The sequence below is a fragment of the Atta colombica genome, unplaced genomic scaffold (genome assembly GCF_001594045.1).
Source record: "Atta colombica isolate Treedump-2 unplaced genomic scaffold, Acol1.0 scaffold302, whole genome shotgun sequence".
NCBI classification, from domain to species: Eukaryota; Metazoa; Arthropoda; class Insecta; order Hymenoptera; family Formicidae; genus Atta; species Atta colombica.
In genome coordinates this window covers 211,060-233,775 of record NW_017259407.1, presented here as the reverse complement: position 1 = coordinate 233,775, position 22,716 = coordinate 211,060, and the positions used below count along the sequence as shown (strand labels likewise).

The 22,716-nt window shown below is 32.3% G+C and overlaps 5 protein-coding genes across 12 annotated transcripts in view; 2 read left to right on the top strand and 3 right to left on the bottom strand.

The window, feature by feature from the left end:
* LOC108690280 (F-box/LRR-repeat protein 7-like) overlaps nt 1–2,429 on the bottom strand; it is a 3,816-nt gene extending 1,387 nt beyond the window's left edge. The window contains exons 1-5 of one of the 2 annotated variants that reach the window (XM_018197487.1): nt 2,308–2,429; nt 2,124–2,194; nt 1,646–1,773; nt 1,301–1,575; nt 676–1,181 (exon numbers count right to left, since the gene is read on the bottom strand). In XM_018197487.1, coding sequence (XP_018052976.1) covers nt 676–1,181; nt 1,301–1,575; nt 1,646–1,773; nt 2,124–2,194; nt 2,308–2,377 — 1,050 coding nt within the window. In that variant the 5' untranslated portion in view covers nt 2,378–2,429. The remainder of the gene's footprint in view (nt 1–675; nt 1,182–1,300; nt 1,576–1,645; nt 1,774–2,123; nt 2,195–2,307) is intronic. The other variant, XM_018197488.1, reaches the window with a different exon arrangement.
* A 2,365-nt stretch (nt 2,430–4,794) lies between these two features.
* On the top strand, nt 4,795–9,172 carry LOC108690274 (CWF19-like protein 2). 6 transcript variants are annotated; one of them, XM_018197479.1, is made up of 11 exons: nt 4,795–4,884; nt 5,844–5,993; nt 6,081–6,470; nt 6,604–7,095; nt 7,182–7,293; nt 7,372–7,508; nt 7,577–7,642; nt 7,705–8,013; nt 8,107–8,262; nt 8,352–8,534; nt 8,657–8,785. In XM_018197479.1, the coding sequence occupies exons 1-11, from the start codon at nt 4,882–4,884 to the stop codon at nt 8,783–8,785; spliced, it is 2,127 nt and encodes a 708-aa protein (XP_018052968.1). In that variant the 5' UTR covers nt 4,795–4,881. The 6 variants fall into 6 exon arrangements, with proteins under 6 accessions (XP_018052968.1, XP_018052963.1, XP_018052966.1 ...); XM_018197474.1 differs by having other exon boundaries at nt 5,732–5,993; XM_018197477.1 differs by lacking the exon at nt 4,795–4,884 and adding an exon at nt 4,937–5,013 and having other exon boundaries at nt 5,732–5,993; nt 6,604–7,059; nt 8,657–9,172.
* A 668-nt stretch (nt 9,173–9,840) lies between these two features.
* Nucleotides 9,841–13,844, top strand: LOC108690277 (HIRA-interacting protein 3-like). Of its 2 annotated transcripts, none has more exons than XM_018197481.1 (5): nt 9,841–9,973; nt 10,542–10,988; nt 11,318–12,127; nt 12,209–12,455; nt 12,540–13,844. In XM_018197481.1, the coding sequence occupies exons 2-5, from the start codon at nt 10,557–10,559 to the stop codon at nt 12,665–12,667; spliced, it is 1,617 nt and encodes a 538-aa protein (XP_018052970.1). In that variant the 5' UTR covers nt 9,841–9,973; nt 10,542–10,556; the 3' UTR covers nt 12,668–13,844. The 2 variants fall into 2 exon arrangements, with proteins under 2 accessions (XP_018052970.1, XP_018052971.1); XM_018197482.1 differs by lacking the exon at nt 9,841–9,973 and adding an exon at nt 10,026–10,396.
* Nucleotides 13,845–15,047: 1,203 nt separating this feature from the next.
* Nucleotides 15,048–18,847, bottom strand: LOC108690276. Its single transcript, XM_018197480.1, has 6 exons — nt 18,524–18,847; nt 18,088–18,151; nt 17,766–17,967; nt 17,348–17,640; nt 15,550–17,145; nt 15,048–15,472 (listed from the first exon to the last, which is right to left on the bottom strand). Exons 1-6 carry the CDS (start codon nt 18,553–18,555, stop codon nt 15,119–15,121), a joined length of 2,541 nt encoding a protein of 846 aa, XP_018052969.1. The 5' UTR covers nt 18,556–18,847; the 3' UTR covers nt 15,048–15,118.
* Nucleotides 18,848–18,980: 133 nt separating this feature from the next.
* Nucleotides 18,981–22,716, bottom strand: part of LOC108690273 (probable ATP-dependent RNA helicase DDX55 homolog) — a 4,188-nt gene continuing 452 nt past the window's right edge. Inside the window, exons 2-7 of the mRNA XM_018197473.1 lie at nt 22,509–22,616; nt 21,883–22,149; nt 20,913–21,271; nt 19,908–20,105; nt 19,113–19,812; nt 18,981–19,019 (exon numbers count right to left, since the gene is read on the bottom strand). Coding sequence (XP_018052962.1) covers nt 18,981–19,019; nt 19,113–19,812; nt 19,908–20,105; nt 20,913–21,271; nt 21,883–22,149; nt 22,509–22,616 — 1,671 coding nt within the window. The remainder of the gene's footprint in view (nt 19,020–19,112; nt 19,813–19,907; nt 20,106–20,912; nt 21,272–21,882; nt 22,150–22,508; nt 22,617–22,716) is intronic.

Below are 22,716 nucleotides of genomic sequence, written 5' to 3'. Positions count from 1 at the left end.
TATATATATATATATATCAAATATTGCAAATTGTGTGCCATTTAAATTTTCTATCTTTAAACGCAATCCTAATTAAAAATGAAATAGTAATGACAGATTAATTTTACAAGTAATTTAATAATATATTTAAGTTGAAAAACATTAAAGTATGAAAAATTTATTGTGAAAAATATCAGCCGAATAGCGTTTCAAGATTGAAAATTTAATTGGTGTATAGATTGTAGAATTCCAAATACATATTGTATATTCATTCAATTAAGACTTGACTCATTCGTGACGATAAATGACTTGCTATGTAAAGTTTCACTTTTATTCCTTAAAAAACATAATGATTTTGTAATCCTAGGTATTTCAGAATTACGAAATTGTTTAAAAAAACAACAACAAAAATAAAGTTAATGTCATTGTTGTATATTGCTTTTATCAACATTTGAATAAAAAATATTAGTATACAAGTATTTTTTAAACTGGTTGTATTTTAGTGTTTATTTTTAGATTGATGGACTGATTTAAAAAAAAGTAACGAATAGTTACGTTTTAAGTAATAGTAACTGTAACAAGCTACTTTTAAAAATCAGTAACTAGTAACTTGTTACTTTTGAAAAGTAACTTTCCATTCTCTGAACTTTCACATGTATCTTATTGTGATTAATTAGCGAAAAAGAATTGATTTACCATTGAAAGATGATTGTCCTGAAGATAGTCGCAGCGGTCTAATATAATTGTATGCATAGTTTGCTCTGGCAAACATAATAAGGATTTACCCAAAATATTATTTCTGGTTATCACAAGACACTCCAAGTTTTGATTTAACTTGAAGAGATATTTTAATTCATTATCACAACTGTAGGTGGATGGTCCTAAACAAAATTTGATTATGTTTCTACAGTTATTTGCTAATGTACGTATACCTGATGCACAAACTGTTAATGCGGTAATATTGATACACGTAAGATTAGGACAAAATTTTCCAATAATAGTTAATGTGCTTTGACTTAAATAATGAAGTGGCTCATCTAGATCTATTCGCGTTAAGAATCTGCCACATTTCAGCAATATTTTACGAAGTAAAGCTGTATGAATCATATGGGTGTGCGAGAAACCCCATGTAGAAGGTGAGAGATCCAATGTTTTTATCATATGCCATGAATCTTGGCTTAAATCTCTCCAGCGTTTGCAAACTGTAAATATAATGGTGAAACAATATACAAAAGGTCCATCTCCTAGTATAGAGAAGTAAACCAATACAATCTGTCTCACAGAAATATAAAATCTTTAAAATGCTTATGCTTAAACTCACCTATCTCTATACGAACTCTGTCTACTATTGGCAAAAATAGGAAGATATGTCTTAAGCAATCGTCATTCAGCATATGGATGGATACATTTTCAGTATCATTTTGCAGATACTTGTGAACGTATTGTTCCTTTCTTTCAGAAATTTTATTCAACTCTTTTCCTACATTATACAATCTCTGTTCCATACTGTCAGGTTGATGCCAAGAATCTGCAGCCATCACTCTTAAATCTCTATTATGCAATCTTATTCGTTTCCTACTCCCATCTTGCATCGCTCTACAAACAATTGGTTACAAACCACCATTGTTTGTCAGTAATTTGCTAGTACAGCCTCCTTGAAACTTACGTTATTGCATCTGCCACTTTGGTAAATGTGACGAACGCATAGTTGCTTTTCCCATGGTTTCTACGTAAATAGCAACTCTCAACATTTCCATACATAGAAAAGTAGTCACGTAAATCCTTGAAAGTTGTCTAAAATAAAATTCGTCAGACAAATCAAACAAATACAGTACAATTGTATTAGCAGATTGTTAAAATGTTAAGATGCTTACTGCATTAATTGTAATCATCTACAATATGCTCTTTGTTTCCTGTTATTTTTTACAACTTTTTATTTCTTGCCTTTTTGCCTCTTACCTACCTTTTATGCTTTCTGTCACCCAAAATGGCAACACAAACTTGAAAGAGACAAGACATATCATGAATGTGAAAAATAACATGATTATTGATAAAACGATCGTGAAGAAGGAAAAAAGTACGAGGTAAGAAGAAGAAACAGGAAACAACGAACAAATTTAGTTTAAAAATTGAAAGAAACAAACCCTTTCAGCCAAATTACTGATAAATAATTTTCGTATCGGTACACCGTCTATCATTTCCGAACTTAAGCAATCTAGAGCGAAAGGACAGACACGTGAAACTTGTTGGCCAGAATTTTCGTTGACGATTCAATGCTAATATAATGCACGTAACATAAATGCAAACGTAAAAATTTAGGACGCTTACCGTCCGATACAACTAAACCTATGTAACGAAGCATTTCAGCATAATCCAATTCTAAAGTATCGTTCATCATTGATTCAATTTTTATTTCCGACACAAACACCGTCTTCGTCTCTTTATTTATATTATCCTTGATATCCATCATCCATGAAGTAAGAGAGAAGAGAAGGGAAGGAAGCGAATGGCCACAGCATAGACTTTTGTATAACGCATAATGCATAGTGCATAAGAGAATCAATCAATCGAAATTTTTCTTTTCCAATGGAATGGGAGGAAAGGAAAGATTATTTCTGATTATTGATTCGTTTATGCATTATATGTCATGCAAAAGTCTGTGCTGCGGCCTGACTTTGTGAAATGGAAGTAGAAATAATCAGGCATTTTCAAAAAAATAGGAGTAAATATTAAGATTTCAACCTATCAAGAGCCGTATATTCCGGTGCCGTGTTACCTGATATTGAAATCTTAAGGTTTTCTAACGTACTAAGGTTTTCAACGTACACAAATGACACAGTGTAAAGCGAAGAGCACAGACTCTTGCATAACGCATAACACATAATGCATAAGAAATTTAACCAATCTGAGTACTTTATTTCATGGAAAGGAAAGAAATTTGATTGATACATTTTGTTATTATATGTTATGTGTTATGTGTTGCACATGTGTGTGCAAAGCGTTTGTGTTCCCCTCTTAACATTGTGTCTTACACAAAGTGTTCCAAACATGACAAAGTGTTACACTACTCGACATAATGAAAAGCTAAATAGGAACGTGTAAAATATGTCAATGTTACCAACTTTTCAAAAAGTTATTTTTATTGTACTTATTTTCCAATAAAACCTTCAAAAATTCTGAAAAAATCAATTCTGAAAATATATAATTTAAGTCTAAATAAAAATCATATATCTATTATTGATACGCTAAATATAATTATAAGAATAGAATGGAAGACTACAATGCATTCTGCTGTTACATTATGAAACTAAACTGCGTCCCAACAAGTACTTTTACAGTGAAATACAGTGGCCTAGTTCCACCGAGGGTTTAAATCGAATCAGAATGTAAAAATCAACCAACTACAAACGAGTATTCCCCTATTACAGTTGAACGACAAGGGAATACTCGACTATAGTTGATTGGCTTCCCTCGATGGAAACTAGGCTAATGTAATGTCTCTGTGTCTTAGCAGAGAGAAACCTGCGAGAAGACATGACGGCCCAAAACCTGTAACACCGCAAATTGCTGCCGCGCATATTCCCCTCTGACAAAGGGGATGTAAACATCATCTACATAGCAACGTCCACTTTTCTTAAGGTGAAATCACACAGTGCGGAATAGAACTGCGGAATAGAGAATGCGTCATTGAAACAACTATTTCAGCGCTATTCCACATTTGATGTTGCGGAATAGCGAGTGCGTCATTGCCTTGTAATAAACCGTCGTATTTTGAGAGGTTAAAATGATTTGATGCTGATATGATAGAATTGCGTAATGTTCGAAACGAATGAAACAAAATGAAACAAAATCTGAGTGCATATAAATATAGATACCAACATAAAAAAAACAATGATACGTTAGTGCGATTTTAGTGTGTCCTTTTCCGCACTTTTCTAATCACGTCAGTTTTGTGTGCTATGTTCATACGATGCAAAAAAATGATAGTAAATGCGTTAAAGCAGTTCAAAAAATTATTATGAGATTATAAATATTAATTGTAAAACATTAAATACTATACATTAACTACAATAACATTAAATACAATAGTGATAATTGTTTCGAAAAATTATATTTCATTTTAATAAACGAATTATTAACATGAAGTTAGTAGTTTTTAAATTATATTTACTCTGGATATATTTTTGACGCACCATATGCATACAAAACTTGCGTGATGGAAAAGTGCGGAATAGCACAGAATAATGCTGATTGATTCTATGACGCATTCTCTATTCCGCAGTCGTTTTCCACACCGTGTGATTCTTAGGATACCTATTATATGTAGTCCATTTTTCAAGGCTGGAAATGATAAATCGATACTTGGTTCATATAAAATGCTCTTTCTCACTCCAATGCCCTCATTAGAGTGAGTAGGAACTATGTTGGAGCATGCGACGCGAACAAACTTTATAGTACAATCATATGAATCAAATATCGATTTATCATCTCCAGCCTTGAAAAATGTATCCTAAGAAAAATGGACGTTGCTATGTAATTTATATCCACTTTGTCAGAAGGCAGTAGTGCGCGGTTACAAGTTTTGGACCGTTATATCCTCTCTCAGATTTATCTCTGGTCCTAGGTCCATAAACTTCTATTATAAGGTGCTCCGCACAATAAAAGGAACAGAAAACAGAAAATAAGAATTTCAACCTATCAGAAACTGTGTATTCCACAATACATAATTTCTGATAGGTTGAAATTATTCTCTGTTCTCTGTTCCCTATTCCTTTTATGTGAATCTCCTTATCCTCTGTTCCATGTTCCGAAAAGTCCGCTGAATGCAGCTATTAGAGGATCTCTACTCTTTTGCTAAAGAAGACAAATTTCTCAGACTATAGCGTACGTCAAGCGAGCATTATGGTAATTCTTATTTTATTTTGTAAATGCGATATTATTATTATAAATATCAAGAATCAATGTTTTTTTCTTTCATAAATTTCGAAAAATTGTTTATTTATAATACGGGCTTCATATTCGATTTTGATGAAGGTAATTATATAGTTTAGCACAATCTACTTCAATAAGATTAAGCTTATTCGATACATTTTTGCATGAAATGAAAGAATCTGGCAAAAAAAAGCATTGTGATCTGCCCCGTGATCTGAGATATTAAAAGTTAAAGTTGATAATTTTTGAGGTTAGGAAATCTATCACAGAGACAATATGATGACAATAATTCTTCAGAAGAGCTACGCCCCGAACAAAAAAAAATAACATATCCTACCCGCTTGGGGTAATCGCCTCCAGTTTTCCAATATGGATTCAATTCTCTGTTACTTTGTCTAACCGTCTAGAAGTTGCAGCCTAGAGCTTTTACTGCAGCAGTAAAAGCTCTAAAAAGATTGTTCTCACATTCCCGTCACCAATGTCTTCATGGGTTAGAAATATTCCAAGCGGACACTCTTTGCCTGTTTTAAGCATACAATTTTTTTGCATTAGCATTTGAATTTGTGTTTGTGAAGCAGAGAATTTGTGTAATTAAAGCAGAACGTATATATAGCGCTATATTGAGTCGAAATGGCAAAAAGCCTCTAACCTCTAAAGTCTGTAACTTTAACGCTTAATAATTCGATTCACGAGGTCACCATCGTGTTTTTTTTTTTGTCAGATTTTTTCGTTTGAATGAAAACGCGTCGAATGAGTAGATTTTTATTGAGATTTTAGGTGGGGGAAGGGGAGGCTATTCTAAATAATTACCTTTTTTTAGTTGTGTTCGGCGATGTAAATCTGAGGCGTCGGAATGCTCTTTTTCGACAGTGCATATGATATATGCTATAAGAGCAGCTTTTCTACAAGAATGTACTTTTTTTTTTCAACAGGAGAAAATTGACAAACTCAAATACAGTAATGAAGATATTGACTCATTTGTCCATAGAAAATCAAGCAAAAAGTTTAAATCTAAAAAGAAAAAAGATAAAAGAGGAAATAAAAAACATAAGAAAAAGAGGAAGTATTCATCTTCAAGCAGTGTGAATATTAAAGATTTTATAATTTTTAGTTATTAACAAACTTGTAATATATAAGATGTAATTATATAACACAAATTTTTTTTTTAGAAAAGCGATGATAGCGCAAAATTCGAATGGGTAGAGAGAAAGGCTGAAGATCAAGTTGTTGATTGTAGAGTACAAGAAAATCAGATTAAAAGGGAGGAATGGATGAATGTGGAAAGTTTTATTCCATATTTATCGAAGCCTAATGTGAAATTACAAGAATTAAAAGAAAAAGACAAAGAGATTTTTTTAAATAAACCGGGACAAAGTAACAGAGAATTAAATCCATATTGGAAAGCTGGAGGCGATGGATTACCTCAAAATAATCCAGATAGATTTGATAATCCAAAGATTTTGGATGTAAATTGGCTAAAAAAGAGTCTTCGACGTGTCGAGGAACAAGCTTTACGTGACAATAAATGTTTAGAGGAAGTAGCTGCCGAACGTTGGGGTGTAAGTTAATTAAAAAAACAATTCGTTTATATATATATATATATATATATACACACACACACACACGAATATATATATATATATATACAAAATAGATTAATTATTAATAACATAAATAAAATTAAATTTTTAGTCTCTAGAAACTATACAAACAATGATAGTTGAAGCGGAAAGAATGTCAAATACTCAACAGAATAAATCGTATCATAAAAGTTGTTACAATGATAAAAATGATAGAGATTCTCATAGAATTTCCAATCCAAGAATAAGAAAACGTTCTAAATCAAGATCTAGAAGTAAGGACTGTGCTGGAAAATATAATACACTTGACTACTCGTTGCAACATCACACAGAATTGAAGCGAACCTATCGCAAACCTAAAGACAACGACAATTATTATCAACAGACTTTACCTGTCAATAGTAGTCGTATAAAAAATTGGAAAAAAGATAAGAGTAGTGAAAAGAGATATCTAATTACCGAATTACCTGTGTCTGAGCCAAAAATCAATTTATGGAATATTAATAGTACAAATGGAATAGATAAAGGCGTTGGTGTTTTGACCGACGCGGAAATTAATAAATTAGCAGCAAGTATTATAAAAGCTGAATTAATGGGTGATGATGTATGCTTGCTGTTCTATTAAATGCTGTTTATTTTTAACTTATTTACATCTTGAATTTACTTGAAATGAATGATTTATTTATTTAGGAATTAGCAGCGCAACTAAAAATCCAGTTGGAACATACAAGAAAACATGTTACATCTTGTAATATTAAGGTACAAGAGGAGAATGTAATTCTCACAAGAACCGATGCAAAAGGTACATATCTTTCGTTTCAAATAAATGAAAATAAATAATTGTCCACATTGAAATTACATATAAAAATGTACGTATTAGGTACTGCAAGACCGATACAACCCAGAAATCAATCTAAATGGGAAAATTACAGAAACAAAAAAACTGCCGAAACACATATCTCCGGCGAGAGAGTACGCCATTTTGCAGACGATGATAAATATTCTTTACAAGAAATGGTAAATTATCCAAACGAATTAGAATCTCGAAAGATTTTAACGCAACATAACATAAATTTTTATTGCAGTTTCAACGAGAGAAAGGAAGATCCACAATTGAAGATGAAGCAATCTTCGCTAAACTCGCTTCCAAGGTAAATTGACCGAGTGAAAATGATACGAATATGGAAATTGAAAATAATATCTTTCTTTGCAGAATATCGAACATATGGATGATACATTTGAACGACAAATTGCACGAACAGATTCGGAAGCGAGACAAGACAAGTGGGATCGTGCACAGGCAATTAAAGAACATAAGAATTTATCTAAATGTATGGATAATTGTTCGTGGTGCCTTGATTCGAAAAATATGTTAAAGCATATGGTCGTTACAATGGACTCTGTGATTTGCTTAAGCTTGCCTGCTTGTACTTCCTTGAGTACTGGTCATTGTATATTAACACCTGTACAGCATGTGCCGTGTCAATTGCAATTAGATGAAGATGTATGGGATAGATTGATGGTAATTCTTACTTATGTATTTAATATCCAATCTATCCATCTATTGATCTTTGACATGACAATATGAAATTGCATGATGCATTTCTTTTTACAGGAATTCAAAAGAAAATTAACAAAAATGTTTACGGATGAAGATTTTTATCCGATATTTTTTGAAATGTATAAAACACATAGTAAATTTTCACATATGCAATTAGAGTGTATTCCGCTACCGAAAAAAATTGGCGAGTTGTCACCAATATATTTTAAGGTGAATAAATCATTTTGTTACAATATAAAGATATTACCGTATTTTAAATCAACTTTTATATTATTTGAACATTTTTTTTCGTTTTACAGAAAGCTTTGTTGGAGTGTGAAACTGAATGGTCCATGAACAAAAAAATTATTGATTTAAGAGGTAAAGGTATACGTCATGCTATACCAAATGGTTTATCTTACTTTATGGTCGAATTTGCTTCACATCCTGGCTATGCTCATGTGATCGAGGACGAAGAAATGTTTCCGCAAAATTTTGCCAAGGTGAGATACGATTGTTGAAATTATTCACTTGAAAAAACTTCAATTTTCATTTATAAATATAAATTGATACGTATGATATGCGTAGCGTGCGTGTTTATATGTAATTTTTTTTTATCTTTTAGGAAATAATAGGAGGAATGTTGGATTTGAATCATAACTTTTGGCGGAAACCAAAAAGACAAAGTTTTGAGGAACAAAGAATAAAAGTATTAGAGTTCACAAAAAAATGGTCGAACTATAAATCATCGTAATCAAAAAACAATTGATCATCTTGCATAAAAAATTACACGATTGAATGAATTTAAATGTATCATGTATATTTTTTATTTTCTTAAATGAAAATCTATTTTAATGCTTTATACGTAATGTAAACGCAGTGTTTAATGTGTATGTCATATTATGTACAATAGTTGTATAGAAAACTTTGTAAATTATTTCTCATTGTAAATCAATTATAAATTATTGTAAGCCAAGGCTATTCAGAAATAATTTTTATGTTATTGCAAATACCAAATATGATCGAATGTTGTGTTAGCAGAGAGAAGCCTAAGAGCGGCCATACCCGGAATTTGGCTGTTATTTTATTTCGAAACGCCTCTATGTTCACAAAATGTAGACATTAAACTATGTAGTCAATATCCATGATCCGGTCGGTAATGTTTTTTGGTTATATTCTTTGCTACATCCACGAATTTCAATCCGTTAGATAGACAAAGACGAACAATCAATCTATCGGCGCTTGTAATAAGTCCTATGAAATTGTTACAAAACAATTTCATAGATTTATAAAATAAACGGAGCGTTTATACGAGAGAAGCTGAAGACATTGAAGGACAGCTCTACTCCAGACTAGTTAGTATAGTTGACCAGTATAGTTGTTTCTCTCTTTTATAGTGAGCGGTGGGGAGCCAATCAGCTTGACTATAAAACCACAAACGTCTATCTTCGTTGCCACTTCTCAGCTTGCCGCGACGACCAATCAATTCATCACTAGAAAAGAAGAGAATTATTCCACGATTATTTCTTTCTCTTTCTATCAAGTCTTCAGCTTCATATGAATGCTCCGTCTATCTTATAAGTCTATGAACAACTTACAGTTTTTATCTATCTATCTAACGGACCGAAATTCGTGGACAGCGAAGAATACCAAAAAATCGAACATTACCGATCGGATCATGGACATTGACTACATAGTTCAAGATCCACATTTTGTGGACATAGAGGCGCTTCAACATAAAGTAACAGCTAAATCCCATGCATGATCCATTTCAGGAGCCTTATTCTTGAAAAGAAATGTATACAAAAGTCTAGAGAAATGCTACAATATACGTTACGTATACTATATTATTTCTCTAGACTTTCGTAGTATAAAAGGCGCCAAAATCTGGCAACCCAGGATCACTGCGTGTATATTTTGCCGCGCAAACGTATACATATATGTATGTATATATTATATGTACACATATGCCCTACACACGCCCCACATACGCACTTACATGATCACTTATATGACATTAGATTTTATGATTAATGTGTTAATATCTGTGCGGTGAAGTTGCAATACACATAGAATTTAGAATTATCGACATTTCGCCGCACGAGGTGTCATGTGTAATTTGTAGGACAGAAATCGACAATTGGATCATTTGTACAACTGCAAAAACTTGAAATTCTCTTTCCACACCATTGATTGTGAACGAGAAACAATTTTTCCAATCAACTCGGAACGTCATTCGATGTGCACAATTAAAAAAAAGATCAATCCATACATACATCGTTGAAACATATCCTTGATACATTTCGTCATTGAAAAATAAATAATGCTCAGTATGAAATAAAATTTCTTCTTATCAAATTAAAATGTGAGAGTTTGTTATTTATGTTTTGCTTGTAATAATTTTCGATACATACATTTTCCTAAACAGTCATACATACAATTTGTCATTTGCTTTCTACATCTAACATTTATAATATTATGCTTAGCTATAAAATATTCCATTATTTCAGATTATTGTTATTAAAATGATAGAATCTGATCACAGTGAAATTGAGGCAGAAGATATGGATAGACTACAACTATCGTCTACTTCTGTAGATGATAGTTCAAAAAAAAGGCCAAGAGATTCTGAAGATGAAATAGATTTATCTAAAAAACGCCAATGCTTATTTAATGAACAGTCGGAAGAAATATTAGAGAGCGAGAACTCTGAAATTATTTCAGAAAAAAATAATATAGAGAGATGCTATGTGAAAGTGGAAAAATATAAATTGTATCAAGAAAATCAGCAAAGTGTACAAGAGATATCTCTATCTGAATCAGACACGGATGGGAAGAAAAAGGAGAAACAAGGAGATAATTTGAAGCAAAAAAATGAAAGAAAAACTGAGAATAATATTACTTTAAACAAAAATTCTGGAGAAATAAGTATTAAGGAGGAAATTGTGGAAAACATGGTAATAATACAATAATATACAATATTACTAATGAAATCTGAGAAAATTATTCTTTTTTTATAATATTGTGTTTTTTTTATCATTCTTACCTATTATGTTTGTAAGTATCTTGTCTATATAATGTCCTTCTTTCTGTCATGCATAACAATTTTTTTAGCTTTTAGATATATTTTCTGTCTGATATTTCGTAGCATATTTAAACTCACCATTTTGTAATATTGAAGTTAACTTGAATATGATGAAACATTCCGTTTATTAGATGATTTTAATAGTTATACAATAAACAGATTATTATGTGTGTTTTAATTAATTTTTCTTAATAAAAATAGGATAATTCATTTCAAAAGTCTATTACAAATGCAAGTATGATATCTATTCCTGAAAACAAGAAAGAAAGAACAGGAGATGAGATTAAAGAAGAAAATGGTAAAACAATGACTAGAGAAGAAAATAACAAGGAGGATGAAATGAAAAAACGACATATCGCTAAGAAATGTACTATCGATACAGAAGTGGTAGATGGACTGGAGCTTTTCGTGGAATGTGCGAGTGACAGGGAAGAATCTAGTTCTGAGAGTGAAGATGAAAAAGATGTGAAACCACGACCGAAGACAATAATCGTGAATGCAGAGCCAAATGAGTCAGAATTAGATTGTTCATCAGAAGAAGAAAAGCCTGATTTGCAACAGATCGCTGATACATTGAAGATCAAATCGGAAAAAAGCAGGGAAAAAGCAGCGAAGAAAAAAGGTTCGCGAACAAGTTTTAGTAAATTGAAGATTTCTGAATCAGAGGACAGTCAGAATAGCAATTCAGACGAGGATTATAGTCCACGGACGAAAAAGAAAACGACAAAATCTCCAGCTACGAGAAAATCGATAACTGACAAACATCGCTCGGTCGAATCAAAAAAAAAACGAGGTATAAGAAGTTCTCATCCAAAAAATACCGAATGTCTAATGTCCGACGATGAGGATATGACTGCAGCAGAGAAAGCTAATAAAACAACTGAAATTAAGAATGGACTGCAAGAAGAATTATCGAACACAGAATCGTCCAATAAAGATGATGAAAGTGATAATAATTCCAGAAAAGAAGAGAGATTTGTGAAAAGTGGAAAGGGAAGCCGTAGTAATGATGTAAGTTTCTTTCTAATAGATAGATCCTACAATGATATAAACTTGGATGTATTTTTTTACTGTTGTATGTCAAATTTTCAGAAAGTAAATAAACAGATACAGAAATTGAAGAAATATTTAAAGATTGCTGGTGTGAAAGTTCAATCGTACAATCGCATTTGGGCCGATTGTAGGAATAATGCTGCAAAAGTTAATCGTCTGAAGGAATTATTAAAGAAAAACGGTGTTAGTGGTAAACCATCGTTGGAAAAATGTAAACGTGTGAGAGAAGAGAATGAAAAGATAAAGGAGGTATCTGAATTGGATATGTCGAACATTATATCTGAAGGTTAATATTACAATTTTGTCTATCTATATTATATTTATTATATAATGGGCATTGCGCACAACATTGAATTTGTTTTTATTTCAGGACGAATTACGCGCGCACGAAGAAATATGGATACTGTTAAAAAGATACTTTCAAACACATCATCACGATATCGAGAACATAACACTTTTAGGCGTATTCAAACTGTTGTTGATAGTGATTCGGAATAGAGGACATAACATACTCTCATGATCCATAAATATTGAATATAATTATAATATAAATAATTTAACGGCGAATTCGGCACACATGCACTGACTTCGCTCTAGTGCTGCTCTAACATGTTCTGCGAGTGCAGAACTACTTTAATGCTATGCCAAATTGCACTGTCAGAAATGTCGATGCAACATTTTTTAAACTCGTTCAGTTCATTCAATTGGCCTAAATATAAATTCAGCATTACACAGTTTCCATTTGCCGATTACGATAATGTTAACGCATTGAAACAGTGTGCATAAACCGAATGCGTGGCACTGAAAAAGTTCGCACTCGGTGTGCACTAGTACGGTCTGCCGAATTCGCTATAAGGTCGGAATCAGACTATGTATTGAAGATTGAGATTAAAGATTAAAGATTGAAATTTCACCAATGAAGACAAAGAAATTTTGGCTTCTTTTGTTCTGATCCAAACTTCAATCTTTCATTCTTCAATACGTAATCTGATTCCGGCCTAAGTATTTAAACATCAGAGAACAAGTGCCAATCATGTTATGTCGCGCGCGCGCGCGCGCGCGCGCGCGCGTGTGTGTGTGTGTGTGTGTGTGTGTGTGTACACATGAACGCTGTCCTGTAGACATCTATGTCCACATCTATGTAGACTGTTTTGTGTTTTTAAATTTTCATATATCATATTCGTTATCATGTTTCTCTCATTATAGTGTGCAGTTATCGATCAATTATTATATATAGTAATTTTCATGTACCGCGTGTGACATCAACAACATTGGTCAGAAATGTCATTATATCGAGCTACCTTCTCTAGCAGCCACTACATTTATCAGTACATTTCTTCTCCAACAAGCATTACATTTATAAATAAAATGCAATCCATCAACGCGCTCCTCACGCGCATCTACGTGCCTAGAAAAGATAATGTGACAGGACTGAGTGAACACGCGATATTTTGATATGTGAAAATACGGAGACAAATTTTTATTTTCATTGTATTGACTTATTCCCTACTTATAGATAAGTTGCTGATAGCTTGTATACGAAGAAGGTGATTTTGGAATTTGTATAACACTGGAATTTGTATAACCTATTTGGTACGAATAATGATAATTGTGTACATAAAGAAAAATACTAAACGTAAAAACAAGAAATTCTATCAGATTTATACTACCAAATGATTGAAATGAATGATGCATTTTTCTTAAATGGAAAAAATAACATTATATTTTTAACTACATATTAGAAATTGATTTGTAGCGTATAATGTATAGATAAAAAAAATTATTTTCAAATCTAGATGCAGCTTCAGTTAATGTTAAAGACAGCAATTGGAAAAAGCAAATCGAGAACATAGATATTATTAATCTTTCATATCTTCAAATATAATTATAAAAAGTAAGGAAAAGTCATATCTTTCTCTTCAGTCTACAATATCAAAATGCATCCAACTAAATTACTAAGTAAGAAAGGAAAGAGAATACTTGGTAAGTTATTGTATTTCTTAAAAGTAAAAATTTGTGACGAATCACTTGCTTGGCTCTTTTTATCAAAACACATTGAGCTAAATATTTTTAACAATTGCTTATATCCAATAAATGATTGAATTATAATTGATTTGCGCCGTAAAATTTCAAGATGTTGGTACTTTTATCATGTTACACAATATTTGTGCGAGACGGAATATAGAGCACAACATACACTAATTACGGTTCCATTTTTTTTTTAACTCTTAATAATTAGTATGGCACATTTACCTTTTATATTTACTCAAGGTTTATATTTACTTATACCTGGAAAATTCTAGAATTCTCAGAGGATTTCTTTTTTTTCCCTTTTTTTTTATTATTGAAAATGAGAAATTTTTGAAATATTTTTAAATTCCATCTCTTTCTAAAAATATTTGTTTCTTTCAGCGTTTTTCTTTAAAATTATAATGCAAATAGATTGACAATCTGTTAGCCATATGTATGGCATATATATATATATATATATATATATATATATACATCCGCATATATTTGTGACATTCTCATGTGTTTGCGACTTTTCATCAAGAAAACCAGTGGAACAAAATAATTTCGTCATACTACTTCCTACTGATATACTTATCTATATTATGAATTTCACGATTCTTCTAGTAGAAGAATAGAAATAGTTATAGAAAATAATAAATGTAGTCTCGTGAAAAATCTCTATTTTGTACTAATTTATAATATATGATTTGTTTGTGCTTACATTCCAATTTATTTCAAAGTTATATTAGAAAATTTTTTAATATCTTATCTAGACTTTTGAGTAAAAAATAGCTGAAAAAAATTTGGGAATTCTTGGGAAATTTTTTTTGCAAGTAAACACTTGATATTTCTTACTTATGTTCTCAATGAATTTATAATTGTATTTTTCTCAAAAGAAAAATAACATATTGGAAGACGGACTTTTTACTTATTGATTCAGTAGTTGAAAAACTTGGCAATGCATTCTTTACTGCAAAACAATTTATCTTTTTTTATCGCCATTCTGCCATTGAGTAAATTTCTCTTACAGCTGTAGCAGCAAAAGCAGACTTGAGTTGCATGAAAATTTAAATTTTTTATAGCTACTCCTTGTTGATCAGCAGCAATCACTATATTACAAGCAGCGCATGTTTTTGCGTATGATTTTTGATAACAAGGAAGGCACAATGGTCGATCGTTTTCGGTAATATATTGTTGCCCAGCCAATGGCATGTCACAGTCCCAGCAACAAAAATGCTTCACGTGATAATTGTGTCCTTCTGCAACTGTATACTCCCGTACAAAGATCAACTGCAGAAAACAAAAACATTGTTAAGTATATAAAATATAATTTTTGAGAATTGTATAATGAAAAATGGTTCACTTACCTCATCGCAAGCGAAACATCGAGGAATTCCAAGAAACGTGGCCAAATCTCTTCCGCAATACAAGTTATTCTTGTAATAAAAATACACGAGATCCACCAACAATTCGTTGCATACTGAACAAACAAAGCAGCCAGGATGCCAGGACGCGTTATTAGCCTTCTCCGCGATTACGACTACGTCGCCAACGCGAATGTTGTCGTGGCATTTTTCGCACTTGTGCATTTTTGTCGAGTCTATCTTTAAACCTTCAATGGCCTCTTGTAAAGAATTCATAAGTTGCATATCATCTCCAACGATGTGAGGGAACACTTGATTTTGTAATTGTTCGGAATATATCACGGACGATTGCAGGACCGAACTACTTAACTTAGCCTGCAACGGATTGGATGTATATACATCGATAGGATTTTGCGAATCAGGAGTTTCTATTTTTGTTGATAGAACGACATTCGTGGGAATCGTAGATGTGGGATCTCTTATAATGCTTTCCGTAATGGAAATCGTTTTCTGTAATGGAAATGTATCCGTCTGCAACGGATCGTTATTTGCCGCTTTGTTATTCGACAGCAAGTCGCGTCGCGACTTCTGTTCGTTTCCTTTGATACTATCAGGTACAATAGTTGAGTCAACTATTTGAGAGTAAGAGACTTTATTGAAAATTTTTCTATCTATTTCTGCTTCATAAGGATCAATGCTCTTTTCTTTTGCTTTTTTTACGAGGCTTGCCGCAGGAAGTAAATTCGTACCAGCGATAATAGGTAGTGTCGTCCCTACAGGCTTGTCGACATGCAGGATACAAGCAGGACTGTTATTTTCCTCAACTCTAGCAACACGTGGACGTATGTCATTTACTGTGTCTAACGGTCGGGAGAATTTAGTCACAGCGTACATTGCTGGATTCTTCGTGTTATTATATTTATCGGCAAGTTTCTCCCTTATAAATATCAATCCCTTTTCGTCCAATGTGCTTCCGATAATATCATTGGCATGTATAGCACTGGGTGGAAGAAGGGCGTCCGCAAAAATGGATTCCACAGAGAAAACTGTCTCATTAATATCTTCATCATGTGCTGCGGTACACATGGTGGTATCGACGTGATTCGATCGGATCTCTCCGTGTCGCTCGAAAGCGTTTCCTTCGTAAGGTACGTAATTTCGACAAGTATGTTTTTCACGAGCAGATACAATTTCTTGCTCAGCGAGATGTGTGAAAATCGAAGAATTAACTATTTTGTCATCTACCGCAGCATGATTTTTTTCGTCTACTTGCAATACGGTATCACGTTGAAGGTTTTCATAAATCAATTTTCCTTCGATTGGTTGCGATCTCGCAATGTTGCTACCGGCGTTGTACACATCCAATGTACAATTGTACTCTTCTGTACTTCTCATTAAGATCTCATTGTTATTTATGGCTGTAGCAGCGGATTGTTTATTTTGACGAGCATATGGACCTTTTATGGCGAAGCTACTCGGCGTACGTAATTGAACACCAGTGGAAAGTATATGAGATTTATGCTGTGGACTGCACTTTTGCATATCAGTTGCATTGACAGGTGTCATTAGAGAACGATCGAATGGACGGGCACCGAACATCTGTGAAAATAATTATATCTCTATATTATATAAAACGAAATGTGCACTATTTTATTATACGAAAATAAATTTGTTAAACTTGAAAATTCGCTTTAAGCCTTTGATATAAATCGTATAAATATCTACGATACTTGTACCATCTTACAAATCTGCAACAGTGCAAATCTATAACAATAATTAATCAAGTTGCCTTGTTACTTACTTTTGTCACTTTGCCTTGCCCTACATATTTCTTTATGTTTTCCAAATATTTTTCAAATTGTTTCTGCTCTTGCTCGCTAAGTTGATCACAAACTTTATAATCGATATCGTGAAGCGGTAGTTGTTTCTGCAACAACTGCCTTCTCAAAACAGCACCAACTGATCCTTTAATCGGCAATTTCTCCATGGGCAAAGCTTTCATGTAATCCACAGCAAGTTCTTTAGTTGTATCCGGCGGCACCCACTCGAATGTAGTTTCATCATCGTTTTGTTTCTTATTGTTTACTTGCAATCCTAAAGATCAATTTTTCTAATGAACGCACACGCACGCACGCACGCACGCACGCACGCACGCACGCACGCACGCACACGCACACACACACATGCACGTACACACACACGCGCGTACAAATACTTACGCATGGATTTCTTTTTAAATTTTCCGCTTGATCCAAATAGTAGATCAAATTGTGGAAATTGATCGTCATCAACATCATGATCGTCTCGACCACATTTACAATTCTTGCAAATTTTTCTCCAGAAATGAAGATCAAGACCAGGACACATGGAATTACAGTTTGTGCATGGCGCACCAGCTCCAGCTTCATGTGCTAAACGTGGCTGAGCAAATGTAAAACAATCAATTGTTAACTTTCAATCTTAATTTTGTATAGGTATCTATGTTACATTCCTTTTCCATCTCTTGAATCAAATTAAATCAAATTACATGTTGAAATATACCTTTTGCTTACGATTTTCTAGTTCCAGTAGCCACTTTGGGCGATTTATCGGTTCCTCTTCCATCCTCCAACATGAAGAATAACTTAATTGAGCATCAGACTTGTATCTTCAATGCAAACTTATCTTGTATGATTCACTTGACATACACATACAATACAAATGTGCATGAATCATCAAAGCAACTATTTGCACCAATACTCGGGCATATTCGAGGTATAAACTGTCTCTTCCTTTCAAAAGCTACGTGTGTTTACACACACACACACACACACACATACACATTTGGGTGCGCACACTGTCAAGCAAGTAACAGGCAACATACGCTGGCATTCACACGCACACACACCAGTTTTCATTCCCCTCTACTGCGTTATTCCGGCCCCGCCACGAAGTGGGGACACACACAGGGTTAAAGACTAAACGAAGATATACTTACTGACTAAAATGCACTACGGCCACGCAGAGCATTTTACGAGCACCAAGTGAGACCAAGTGACTTTGCGTACATACATTGATTTACTCGTTACGTTTGAGCGCTTTGAATCTTAATAATATAACAAAGATAATGAAAGTAAATTCCTCTGATCCTTATTTCCTGTACACACAAATAAATATTGTTCATTTGTCACATTTGTCATAAATACATAACTATTTCTATGTTTCATTTACTTGTGTAATGATACAAATATCTGTTAACGTAAGCATTGAAGAACTCAAAGGAAAGGAATCAGAAGGAAATGCTAACTGCGTTTACATTTTACACACAAATTTTACATGTAATATATACATATACCTATATTTTTTTTTAGAACACATACATAAAATTATATCAAGAGAAAAATACATCTCTTAACATATGTATCTTGTACAATTATATATTGTAATAAACATTTTCATACTTGAAAAGCCACTTCAAATTCTTTTTGCGATATCTGCAATTAAATAAAAACATTATATAAAAGTACAAAAGTAGAAAGAGTAGAATGACTAGGGCTTATTTTTTTAACACAGAAAAAACACGTTACCTTCTTTTTCTTAAATTTTTTTATTAATGCTATATCTTTCGCTAACTGTTCAACATCCTGCTCGTTTATTCGTTTTCTTTTCTTTTTATCAGAAATTGTTAAAAATTGTTGTTGTTTCAATTCCTTTCTTTCCTTTCGTTTATTTCGTTTCTCTCGTCTCTCGAATTTTCTCCTTTTAGTTTCAGACCAGGATTCCACTCGGTTTTGTTTACATCTTTTCTGATTATTTGTCCAAACACCGGTGCTCTGATACTCATTCAATTTTTTAATTCTGCATAATTCACGTTGTTTATGTATATAAGATATTGTGTTTACATCAATTTCAGGACTAACAAAAGATGATAAATTCTTCCCTTTGAGCTCTGGCATTTTTGGCATTCTCAAAAGACCAAAACCCATCGCCAGTTTTCCCAAATCAATATCTTTTAACTGAAGAATTAAATTACATTCGTGTTTATTATACGCCTGCACGTATGAAACAAAGGCACGATTGGCTTTATCAAACATAAGTCGATCCTTTTGTTGCATCCGCCTCATGCACTGTAAGCATTCATCAACAGTCTCCTCGTTTAAGTCTCTTTCCATCTGACGCAGCTCGACTTTTTGGTTTCTTTTAATGAAATCTACATATGCACTTTCTGTTTCTAGAAGAAACAGCAATGCGTTTCCTTCATTACCGATTCTCGCAGTTCTACCGCATCTATACGATAAAAAAATAACAATTTAGAGAATAATATCTTTAAAATATTGATATATCTGTTTTCTATGCATGTAATGTAACGCCTACTATGTTACCTGTGTACGAAACTGCTGGCTGTACTGGGAGGATCGTATTGTAACACCCAGTCTATTTCTGATATATCGATTCCACGAGCCATTACATCTGTGCATATTAAAATGCCATTTTCAGCATATCGAAATTTATCAAACACTTTATATCTTTTACTTTTCATTTTACCGTGTAAGGCAAGTACGTTTATCGATGGTAATAATCTGCAAATATACATGCGTCTATATACGTATAATGTGTGTGTGTGTGTGTGTGTGCGTGTGTGCGTGCGTATATATATGTAACGCGTTTATTAACATAATACAACTATTTATATTAGGGATGCCTCGTAAAATTACTGGATGTGGTAGAACAATTATCTTATTGGTAGGAAAATAGCCAGATATTAAATATTTTCTAGACATCCATTACAAATTCTTTAAAATTAAAAAAAAAAGAAAAGCACACAATTATCTGTAAAACAGGATTGTTTGCAATACAATTTCAAAGTTGCTAAATATTCAAAGTTTAGGTTTACAAATTTTTATGACAAATTTTTTTTATGACATAACAATATTTCAGCATTTTTCGATTGTCGGTATAAACCACCATAGTTGTGCAAAAACATAAATTGTGCAACAAGTTCAGCTGAAAAGAAAAGAATTCTATGTCAATGACGCAAATTTTCAGTTTAAAATTTCAGCTGGACATATTGCTGGATATTAATGCTATCGCACGGGTAGTGAAAAAATATCGGATACTGAATAATTCCTGAATATCCGGTGCATCCCTAAATACAAAGAATATTTTGTCAAATTTGATTTAAAATACCACATGAGTGCGTCAGGAATTATGTCCAGATAACTTTAGGTTATAGTTTACGTGTACATCAGAGTTATCTGGGTGTATAATTCTTAAACGCACTCCATTACACTTTCGACAGAAAAGAAAATTAGAAAAAAATCGATTTCTTAGAAAAGCAAATATAAAAACACTGTTTAATATTTAATATTTTTCAATTATGTCCTTACGTTTGTATAACCCGACTGAAATAATCCACACTCGCGCAGGTAGGTAAAAATATCATGTACTTTGTTTTAAATCCTACTGAACGTATAAAATCTATCATTACTGGCAATTTATATTCAGGCTGAACTATCGTAAAACTATTTTTTAAATTTACAGGCGTGGAAACGTTAGACTTTTCTTTCACAACAATTAATGCTGGATTTCTCAGTCCCGCTCTGATCAATTGCTCCAGCTCTTTCGTTTGTGTTGCAGAAAATAATCCTGTTCTTCTAAGACGTGGTAAATAGCTTAAAATATTATCTAAAGTCGCCGAGAATCCCAAGTCTAATAATCTATCTGCCTCATCTAATACAAGAAATTCCTAGAAGAATAAAATCTAGTTAATAATCTAATTAATAGATCTAATTAATAATTCGGTATACTATACTATGTTGTGTAAATGATATTATATTGGGTTGGATATTATATTGGTCAGAAAGTTCATGCTATTTTTTTAACACAAAATTGTATTTACAATATCGTCAAAAATAATGAAATTTAAATTTAAAAAAACGGTTTAAAGCTTGAAAATTCTACTTTTGAAAAGTTATTATGTTTTTTGAGTTTTTGTGAGTTTGATTATTTTTACATACAGAAAATTACGAGGTGAAAAAGATGAAAAATTTTCTTTTAACTTTGGGTCTGTCATTTGCCTAAAAAAAATTTTGTGAAAATTTTCAGCTTTCCGTCCAAGTGAAAGCTTAAAGTTTTTCCCTATAAAATCATTTCTTTTAAATATTCCTAAGATTTTTCTTTACTGAGTTATCGCGAATTAAATGAAAGAAGCATTATGACTTTGTTTTATTGATATAATAACAACAAATATATTAGATATAATTTTGAGCTAAAAAAAACAGCATGAACTATCTAATAACAAGAGGATAAGATACTAATGCTATCGATCGGATAGTGAAAAAATACTGGATACTGTACCAAAGATTTTATACACAGACCCAAATTGATGTAATTAGACAGGATATCTTTCAATCTACCAGGTGTGGCAACAATAATATTTGCTCCTTTCTTTAACTTTTCTGCATCTTTCTGAAGTGTCACACCACCAACCAGTAATACTTGCTTTAACAATGGAATTCTTTTTAAGAACTCTTCTAGAATTTCACTAATTTGTATAGCCAATTCTCTTGTAGGACTGACTATTATTGCTCCCACCTCCATAGTCTTCCATTTTTCATTTCGTTTCTATACACACAAAAAAAATACACATATGCTTACTTTATATGTAATACTATTATATAAATTTAGAATAGCACAAATAAATCGTTTTATTAAATTATATTAAATTTGTTAAAAAGAAGAATAAATTAAAGCACTTTATATTGAAATTATATTAAAATTAGTTTCTATTTTTAAGTATATCTATAATTAATTAAGTCTTTCACTTAGTCTGCTGTATCTTTAGATACAAGCAATATTTTTTGAATACATTGAATGTAATTTATAAACATCATATTATCAACATTATATATAATGTAAAAGTTTCAAAAAGTATACCATTTTTTTAACATTTAGAGAAATAAATACTCATAATGAAAGATTACTTGTAACATTTCCAATAGAGGAATAAGAAAAGCAAGCGTCTTGCCACTGCCTGTAACTGCTTCTGCTGCAACATCTTTACCATTTAATAATAAAGGTATACAAGCTACCTATATGTAAATACAACAATAGATATATGTAAATGAGTATACAATCTTTTGCAATATTCATATACAACATTTCCAACATTTCAATTTACATGTATCATAT

Bases quoted from the DNA above. Each gene is read 5' to 3' on its own strand.
- LOC108690274 (XM_018197476.1), top strand. From the start codon at position 5,787: ATGATATATGCTATAAGAGCAGCTTTTCTACAAGAATGTACTTTTTTT. The intron at 6,471-6,603 runs GTAAGTTAATTA...TTAAATTTTTAG, and splicing joins TAGCTGCCGAACGTTGGGGT to TCTCTAGAAACTATACAAAC. The intron at 8,263-8,351 runs GTGAATAAATCA...TTCGTTTTACAG, and splicing joins TGTCACCAATATATTTTAAG to AAAGCTTTGTTGGAGTGTGA.
- LOC108690277 (XM_018197481.1), top strand. From the start codon at position 10,557: ATGATAGAATCTGATCACAGTGAAATTGAGGCAGAAGATATGGATAGA. The intron at 10,989-11,317 runs GTAATAATACAA...TAATAAAAATAG, and splicing joins AGGAAATTGTGGAAAACATG to GATAATTCATTTCAAAAGTC. The intron at 12,456-12,539 runs GTTAATATTACA...TTTTTATTTCAG, and splicing joins GTCGAACATTATATCTGAAG to GACGAATTACGCGCGCACGA.
- LOC108690276 (XM_018197480.1), bottom strand. From the start codon at position 18,555: ATGCTCTGCGTGGCCGTAGTGCATTTTAGTCA. The intron at 17,641-17,765 runs GTAAGTATTTGT...ATTGATCTTTAG, and splicing joins ATTTAAAAAGAAATCCATGC to GATTGCAAGTAAACAATAAG. The intron at 15,473-15,549 runs GTAAGTGAACCA...TGTTTTCTGCAG, and splicing joins GATGTTTCGCTTGCGATGAG to TTGATCTTTGTACGGGAGTA.